Here is a 9511-nt window from a genome sequence, read left to right as displayed (position 1 = left end):
ATCAGCAGGTCAGCGGTTCAAATCTCACCGGCTCAGGGTTGACTCAGCCTTCCATCCTTCCGAGGTGGGTAAAATGAGGACCCAGATTGTTGGGGGCAATATGCTGACTCTCTGTAAACCGCTTAGAGAGGCCTGAAAGGCCTATGAAGCGGTATATAAGTCTACTGCTATTGCTATTGCTATTGCTCCTGGCAACAGCATTTTCATTGGCCCCCATTCCCTCCATCTCACATATCCAGCAGACCACGAGTTTTAAACCATTTCCATGGCTTCAGTGAACATTCCCCTTGGACTCTTAAGGCAGGCAAAATCCATTAGGCTTTTTCACCTGTTATCTCGGAGGGACACATCTGGAACGGCGGCAGCAACAACTTTGTGGCATTTCTTCCTGAACTGTGGGATAAGCAATTTCACATTGAAGTGAACCCCAAAGACATGCCAAGGAACTCCAGGAATTTATCCTCAGCCCACCTCAAAACCCGGGCCCCATATGCATCAGATCTCTCTTTAGGAGGGAAGATATAGATTAGATATAGATTAATTCGCACTCTACATGGGGCTGCCCTTGAAGAGTGTTCGGAGACTGCAGTTGGTCCAGAATGCAGCCGCGCGAGTGATATCGGGTGTACCTCGGTACACCCGTGTTACACCTATCCTCCGCGGGCTGCACTCACTCCCTATTAGTCTCCGGACGCGTTACAAAGTGCTGGTGATTACCTTTGAAGCCCTACATGGCAATGGACCTGGATATCTGAGAGACCGTCTCCTGCTACACACCTCCCAACGTCCGATAAGTAAGAACTCACAGGTTAGGCCTCCTCCGGGTGCCGTCGGCCGGACAATGCCGACTGGCGACCACTCGGGGGAGAGCCTTTTCTGTAGCTGCTCCGGCTCTGTGGAATGAGTTACCAGCAGAGATCCGGACCCTTCCCACTCTCGCGGCCTTCCAAAAAGCCACCAAAACCTGGCTGTTCCGACAGGCCTGGGGTTGCTGATTCAAATCAGGTTCAACCCCCAATTAAACCGGATGTATGTTGGGTTTTTAAACAGTTTGTTAATGTTTGTATTCTCCCCCTGTATGTTATTATTTCATTCGTATTTGTAAGCCGCCCTGAGTCCCCCTGGGATTGGGCGGCATATAAACGCATTAAATTACGAATTAGTTGAGCCCCCTTACAGTATCCTGCATTCTCCCATTGCAAAAACAAATCCAGAGTGAAAAGAAGTGGCAGTGCGCTTGTTAAAAAGCCCGCACTCCTATCTCACTGACCAGTGGTGTCATCCCTTCTTGGTCTTCCCAGGAGTAAGAATATTAATGCTCATAACCATTGTGGAGGGTAAGAGAGGAAAGATGAGCCAGTATTTGGAAGTGTCCAAAAGTACTCTTTCGATGATTATTGTTATTGAGGAAACCAGTGACTCTGAAGTATTGCCTTAGCTGCTTCTTCAACCTCATAGGAAAACCTGTTGCTTCTTAAAAACAAAAAAGACTGCAGTTTTTCTTTTGATATGAAGAATAAGAGTTCATTGATGTAGACCTGTGGGAGTTCAGAACAGCTAGTAAGTTTTGTTCCTTCTCAAAATGCCAGGTTTACAGATGACTATCAGTCATCTTGGAGATACATCTAAGCCAGTGTTTCTCAACCTTGGCGACTTTAAGGCCTGTGGACTTCAACTCCCAGAATCCCCCAGCCAGCTGTGCTGGCTGGGGGATTCTGGGAGTTGAAGTCCACAGGCCTTAAAGTTGCCAAGGTTGAGAAACACTGATCTAAGCATTCAGATAACAGCTGAGACCTTTTAGTATTTTCCCAAATGTCTCTTGCTTTTCACACCATAACACCTGAATTATACATTGGCTGGATTCATGTAACACAACAGGCAATAGCAATAGCACTTAGATTTATATACCGGTTTACAGTGCCCCCAACAATCCAGGTCCTCATTTTACCAACCCTCAAAAGGATGGAAGTCTGAATCAACACCTTGAGCCAACGAGAATGGTTTATTATGCATGTTTTATCGAATAAACTACACATAATATACTAAGCCATGGAAGTTACACATATTTCTGATGTCTTAACAGTGCCTCATATTCCTTCTGCCACACTTCACCGTGAGCAAGTTCTTCTTGGATCCATTCCTGTAGCCAAGCATTCTCATCTTCAAAGTTCCTGAGTTTGTAGGGGAGCAAGTTGATGAGGAGTGAATGCGGGGCATTCTTATATAAATGATGCCAGAAATATGCAACTCATATTTTGACTTAGCATTGTGAACCCACAATTAAAGTAACAGGATCAAGGCTCATGTGACATGGAGTGGTGGCCTTTTAGTAGCTGCGAGATGCAGGCCTTTCAGCTGGTCTAATTTGCATTTCACTCTTCAGCACACAACTCTTAAAAATTAGTTGTGTTCCCCTCTGCATCACAGTTGTTCACTTTGATAAGATACAAATACATAATAAAAAAGGAATAACAATTTGATACATGTGGATGTGCCCATTTTTCACCTATGAAACTATCCCAGGTCCAACAAAGGATCTCCTTTGTAGCCTTACTTTTTTTAGCCCAAGGGAAAAGATTACTTCATCAGCTCGGCCAACATTTGTTCCCAATAGAAGACGAAGATAAAACTCATCTCCAGGATCTGACGATGATGGAAACTTCAATGCATTCATTGCAATACTGCTAGCTATAGCCCATAGCCCTTATCCCAATTTCATTTATTCAGAAAATATATCCAAGAATGCACCAGACTAGACCCATTGCTTTGGCTCCAGTTTCTTCTTCATATCTCTGACATTAAACCGAAGGAGATCATACCTACAGGAATGTTTTAGACTATGGATTTCTTTTTACTGCAAGGACAATGAAATACAAAATGTTCTTCTACATCATAGATGACAATAGCTTTGTGGTCTGGAATGCTATTTAGTAGGAAGAAGAAAAAAAACATAAAAGTGTCCAGTTTAGGTTTCAAACTATGGCTATCATATAAATGAGTTTTTTTTAGTAGCGATAGAATAACACAACTGAAATTCCAAAATCCTTCAGTCTGGGAGTCCAACTGGGTAACTAATCTTCATTATATTCTCTTGGCCTATACTACCAGGGCTAAGGCAAGTGTCCCTTCTTTGTAGGAAATGGATAATCGCTATCCCACTACCAGGTTCCCTTGTGAGTAAGAACATCCATTGCAGTCCAAAAGGTTGATATTTGTCACACGTGTCTCTTCAAATGCAGAGAGAGGTGATCCGAACGCGAGAAAGCCCGTTGACAGAGGGGACACTTGAATGGACGCTGTCCGGTGTGTTTACGATAATGGCGCGTCAGCTCATCGGAACGGGCGAATTTCCAACCGCATCCTTCCCACGTGCAGTGGTACGGTTTCTCTCCTGTAAAACAGATAAGTGCCTTGGTGCTACTACTGGACCCAAGGAGGGCCATTATTTTAAGTTACACAGTTAACATTCATGCACAGAAGTTTTGAGGAAATAAGCATCCCAAAAAGGCAGGATTTCCCACTTCCTCCCTCCCCCAAGCCTCAGAGTAAAGGGGGGGGGGCATCGCATAGTGGAACATCCAAACTTTAGATCAGTGTTTCTCAACTTTGGTGACTTTAAGTCCTGTGGACTTCAAATCCCAGAATCCCCCAGCCAGCATAGCTTACATGCTATATTCAAGCATGGGGAATGATTATAATATGGAACTTATAGAGCACAGATTTGCAAGAAATATTTCAGTCGTGAAAGTCTGAAGCTATCACAGAAAGTTGTCTTATTTTATTATGACCAATCTACCAACTTTCCTTTATTATAGGAATTTACCTATAGGGTATCAATTACAGGGTGTGGCTATGTGTCATCTTTACTCAATAAAGATTAGGATAAAACAGTCTCTGAGGCTGCTTGATATGCTCTCTTCAATTTATCTTCCCAGACTGCCTGTTGGGGCCACAGCCAGAGGACCCAGACAAAGATGAACCAGAGCCCTCAACTGTTTCAGGTTTCCAGCCTTCACTTTTGACCAGAACTCCCACCTGCACATGTTCCCCGACTCAGGCTGAGGAAGTACATATAACCCTAGAAACAGCTCCGCATATGACATCAGGACTACAAAGATGAAGACAAAACAGTCTTACAGAACAAGGATATGCCAAACAAGGCTCCCAGAACTGAAAGGGAAAATCTCATCGTAGCAAAATAGGTGAATAAGCTATGGACTGCTTTGTTATAGTGATTCTACCTTTTAACATCAGCCTAGAGCAGTGTTTCTCAACCGTGGCGACTTTAAGTCCTGTGGACTTCAACTCCCAGAATCCCCCAGCCAGCTATGCTGGCTGGGGGATTCTGGGAGTTGAAGTCCACAGGACTTAAAAGTCACCATGGTTGAGAAACACTGCCTTAGATATTCAGCAGACACAGCAGAAGGTAGATTCAACAGATGAGCAATTTCTAAGGCCCTAGAACAGAGGATAAAATACCCCAAGACCCAACACCCAGCTTCACCCGGCCTCTATATCATTCTTCCTTACCTGTATGTGTGCGCAGATGAGCCTTGAGATGGGAACTCTTGGTATATGTCTTCCCACAACTGGGATGACTGCAGACGTGACTAGCAGGACGCTTGTGGCCCCATTGTTTGTGTCCCTTCCTTGGCTTGGCTGCGGCTTCTCTCATAGGCGAAGGTGGTTTCCTCAAACCAAGGAGCGGCGGCAGAGCATGGAGAGCATTATCTGCCTGGTACATTTGAGCTCGGGCTTGAAATGGACTATGGGAGAAAGGATGGTGGTAACCATTCAACAGACTGCAGTGTGGCAGCGGAGAAGCCACTGCAGCTGGTGGAAGCTGATTGTAGGAAGCATGTTTGCCTAGCAAGTCAGGGCTTGGCGGTACATGGGCTTCACAGGCTACATGATAATATTGCCCATGAGATCTTTGTCTGGGTCCCCTGGGCTGTTGCCCTGCTACGGCAAGACCCATAGAATCTCCCTGGGCAAAGTGTGGCAACTGATTGTTGGGAAACACTAGATCCTTATTGGGCTCTAATATACCCTGGAAATAACTGGGTAGAACCGGGGTACAGTTCACAGAGTGCTCTTTGAGCAAGAACTGGGCTTCCGAGCTTGAGGGACCAGGAACTTCTGGAGCCTTCAGGATTCCTGGGAGCTTTTCTCTGATGACTTCCTCCTCAACTGACGTTGCCTGACAGACAGCAGGCATCGAGATCTGGTCCACTGGGTCATCTCGAGGAAGGCTGGCATTTTGCCCAGAGGTAGAAAAATTTCTTAGGAGAAATTCAAGATCCCAATTGGCTTCCTCATGCTCCTGCTTGATGGACTGGTTCCCCTCAGGTTGGTTCGCCTCCAAGAACTCCAGAGAGGGAGTTTCGGGGCAATCTTCTGTCTTCCACCACTAGAAAGCAAGTAGGGAGAAACAAGCAGACACTTGTAATAAGTGCCTTTCACTAATTGAAAGAAAGAAAGAAGATCACAAAAGTTGTGATGGATGAGCTTCAGAAGGACAGGCTGAAGCCTGCCATTAAGGTGGAGATAAGAAGCCCACTATCACAAGAGTGCATACATTTCTGTCCTACAGTTGGGAGAGGCTGTAAGCTAGTTATCTCACTGGCCCTTAGAAACAGGCAACAGAAACATTCACTACTCAAGAGGCTTTTTCAGGCTTGGACAGCAGCATCCTATGGTTATTCTACTCTAGACTTTCAGGAACTACAGATTAGAAGAATAGAACACTTAACATTTGTTCTTTGAAGAGCATCACATGATTGTAAGGAGGATTGAGTAAATAACCGTACAATAAAACTGTTTATGGTCTGTGTATTATTATAGCAGGGTAATCAACAGAAGAAGCAGCAATTTATTTTATTTCTTCCCAAAATTAGATGTGATGCCATAAATGCAGTATCTCCACTGCTTGTATTCAGGTTCTGACCTGCAACTACAATATGTATGATAAATTATTACTTTAAATCCATGACCGCTGATCACCATTTTATGAAATTATGAGATGCTACAAAGGAGAAATTAAAAGCATTAGACACTATGCTATAAATGCAGATAACATTAGGAAAACTTAGTATTAAAAACTAATCAACAAGATTATAAATCTATTTTGCAGGCAAAAACTCTTTACATTCTAAATATAATGAAGTAATATGTACATGCATGAATATAACCTATAAGTTTAAGATTTAAACCTATAGGTTTAAACTTAGGAGTACGGTATATAATATATATATTTATATGTATATAAATAATAGTATTTAATATTAATAAATAGCATTTATTATTAATATTAATAGTATTAATAATATTAGTTTGCTGCTAAAAGAAAATTTGCAACTCCTCTAGGGATATTAAGAGTTCCTTTACAGTAAGAAGCAAATCAACTCTTCAGAGAACCACTGATATTATTATTAATAAGTAGAATTACAGGAGTAGGGTGCAAGAATGCTGTAGGGGAAAAAAATCCAAGAAATGTGTGAGCTGGAGTTTTAAGTTTATCCAGGTCAGATGATTCAATCCTATTTTTTGAATTCCTTGTTTTCCTATTTTTTAAAAAAAAAAATAATATCTGCCTGAATCCTGAATTCTGCACACCACATGCCACATTTTACTGTGCCTAAAATATATTTATCACTCAACTATTATTTTGTAACTGTGTAATATTTTTTCTTTATGGGTAAACTACATTTTAAAAAATAGGTTACCGTACAAAAACCTAATCATATGTGTGCACTTTACAATATAGCATTTCAGTTAAGGTATAACAACTGTAATACAATGGTTTCCACTTGGAATTTGGCAGTTTTAAACTGTTTTTTTTCCCCTTCTAACTTCTGCTTTCCCAGTGCAACTTTTCCTCCCTATTAGAACCTTAATCCCACCATAAGCGTCAAAGGAGACGTCATAATTCCTTGCAGTTTAGGCAGTCTCCTCTTCTACATAGTTTGTTCTAATCAAAAAACTTGGAGAAACTGACTTTAAAAATAAACTATGATGCATAATCAATGTAAGACCAATAAAATTGCAAGCTAGCATGAAGTGTGAATTCAGCTCCTACAATTAGTTTGTGGTTCAGCTAGTGTAAAGCCATAGTATTTTATCAGAGTTAAAACATAGTTTAATCATGAATAAACTTGTCTTACAAACAATAAGTACGGGCAATGGGAGTGGGGTCATTTTGTTCCTTTCACATTGATTACAGGATTATATCAAGAGTTCCAGAAGGCTTCAGGAAAGTTCCTTCTCAGAAGCATTATATTCACTGATTCAGCCCACTGATTAGACCTTAGTTCTATCCTAGTTTTATGGGTCTTATCTACCAGGTCTCCACACACACCCCACTTAATTTAAAGTGCAAAAAAACACTCTAAAACTAATGACATTATCTCTCCCAGACAGATTTACGATCAACATGAAATATGTTCCAAATAATGCAAACATTCTACACATTTTTGCATTAAACAAACACTCCTAAACCAGCAACTTCTATTTATCTATTTCATTAGCATTATATCCTGTCTTCCCTTCAGAAGGAAAACTTGGGCCCCCAAACTTTCTGTTCTACTTACTTTCTTTGTAACGGAGTAAAACCAGTAATGCCTCCTATTTTTTTTCCCCACCATCTGGCTAGAGGAACTCCTAAAATGCAAAAGTTTACAATACATTGCCCACATCTGTTCTGGAAAGAAACCTTCATTTTGTAAGCAACAGACTGGGGTCCAGCTGGGAGCCTATACTTATTAGCACCTTCAATCCCTTCAGACATTTTCAATTCTTACCCAAAGGACACCTTCAGCCAGCCAGCTAATATCCCCTACAACTTCTCACCTGGAAACCTTCAGATTGTATATCCTGGAAATTGTTAAATGACCCCAGGATACCAGCTGGGGGTAACACAGCCTCCACAAAAGCCATGGCTTATTAAAAAGCTATGTCCCTGGAAGAAAAGAAAGAAAAATGAATAAGGTAGTATCACACCTCTCAAATCTTTTGCTTACTCCTAGGCTACACACTTCTCAGGTGTTAAAGTTTACGTATATAACTCTCCTATAAACATCATCCCCACCCAAACGTTACACCTTCCTTTCCATCATTCAGAGCAAACCTTTCTACTTTAGGTGTCACCATCAATGGTTTTCTTGCTTTAATTCTCTCCTTCCTTTGAAGGTTTGAACAAGACAGAAAACTAAATGAAGCTACCTAAACCAATCAAAAGAAGGGGGTGTGGCTAGTGAAGGGACAAGCTGCAGCTGGATTAGGAATAATCATAATTGCCCTGTTTGTAGCAGTAGTTAACTTTCTTTAAATAACAGAGATAAGGATGAATTCAGTTCAGTCAGTGATCATCTTTTGTTTGTTTGTTTATGTGTGTGGGTGTGCATTTATCTGTGTGTATATTTATATGTATTTAGTTTATTTAGAAAATAGAATGATTACAAATAAAACACATTGCTCCCTTGAAAGGAATAATGTGGACCAAGCAGTTCTAATTTGGACTTTGGAAGGAAGAAAAAAAGATCAAACAATATGTTATACTGTTAGGCATGTTACAAATATAAGAGTTAAAGGAAGGCATATAATTTGCAGTTTTCTAGATGCTTTCAGCCTTTAAGATTATTAGTAAAAAAAAAAATTCATAGCCATTTTATTGGGGGGGGAGGGGGAAATTGTTTAGTACCCAAAATCTGCAATTTGAAACCCATCAAGGATTAGCTTGCAATCATATGCATCGACTCAGAAGTAAATTGCACTAAATTTAGTTGGGTTATATAGTTCAATAAAGATTATATGATTGCCTCTGAAAGCCCTTTAAGACTTTGTGCAATACATAATGCAATTTTTAAAATATACACCTAGAATGCCTCACTAACTTCCAAGGGCTTTAGTTACAAAAAGGTCTTGGTAAATAAAGTGAGATCTTTGGAATGTCTCTAAGAAAAACTATATGCAGATCTTGCATAGTTTTGCCCCCGTCTCGAATGGTATGATTGTTGTGTGTTTTTAAATCATGTATTGTTTTTGTGTTGTTCTTAATTTGTCTGTATCCCCCCTTCCCTGGTTTGAGTTGTAAGCCACCCTGAGTCCCCCTTGGGGTGGGGGGGAAAGGGCGGCATATAAATGAAATAAACATAACATAACAAACATCTTACAGGGAATGAGTGAATCACTAGTTTTACATGCAAATTTGTAGTAGTCTGCCTGGCGGAGCTTTGAAAGGATTTTTCTACACCCTCTAGCTCAAAATACCATCAGGCTAAGGTCATGAATGAAAGGGAGCCTTGAAGCAACATGCACAATATAGAAGGCAATATAGTAATGGTCAGTCCAAGAGAAGATCAACTGTGACTGCTCTTGAGAAGGCCAGACCCTGAAGATGAAACTCAAAATACTTTGGCTACCTAAGGAGAAGGAAGGACTCCCTGGAGAAGAGCCTCATGCTGGGAAAGATTTGAGGGCAAAGGAAGAGGAAGGGGACAACAGAGAATGAGGT

The 9511-nt window shown here is 41.1% G+C and overlaps 1 protein-coding gene across 1 annotated transcript; it reads right to left on the bottom strand.

Annotated features, from left to right (window-relative positions):
* Positions 1 to 1946: 1946 nt before the first annotated feature.
* KLF1 (Kruppel like factor 1) lies at positions 1947 to 8186 on the bottom strand. Its single transcript, XM_032212282.1, has 4 exons — positions 8126 to 8186; positions 7849 to 7957; positions 4531 to 5410; positions 1947 to 3391 (listed from the first exon to the last, which is right to left on the bottom strand). Exons 2-4 carry the CDS (start codon positions 7933 to 7935, stop codon positions 3216 to 3218), a joined length of 1143 nt encoding a protein of 380 aa, XP_032068173.1. The 5' UTR covers positions 7936 to 7957; positions 8126 to 8186; the 3' UTR covers positions 1947 to 3215.
* Between the last annotated feature and the right edge of the window lie 1325 nt (positions 8187 to 9511).

This window comes from Thamnophis elegans, chromosome 2 (assembly GCF_009769535.1).
Source record: "Thamnophis elegans isolate rThaEle1 chromosome 2, rThaEle1.pri, whole genome shotgun sequence".
NCBI lineage: Eukaryota > Metazoa > Chordata > Lepidosauria > Squamata > Colubridae > Thamnophis > Thamnophis elegans.
Note: the sequence above shows the minus strand (reverse complement) of the source record. Positions and strands in the feature narration are given on the sequence as shown.

Bases quoted from the DNA above. Each gene is read 5' to 3' on its own strand.
- KLF1 (XM_032212282.1), bottom strand. From the start codon at position 7,935: ATGGCTTTTGTGGAGGCTGTGTTACCCCCAGCTGGTATCCTGGGGTCA. The intron at 5,411-7,848 runs GTGAGAAGTTGT...CTTGCTTTCTAG, and splicing joins TACAATCTGAAGGTTTCCAG to TGGTGGAAGACAGAAGATTG. The intron at 3,392-4,530 runs GTAAGGAAGAAT...TCTGTTTTACAG, and splicing joins TCATCTGCGCACACATACAG to GAGAGAAACCGTACCACTGC.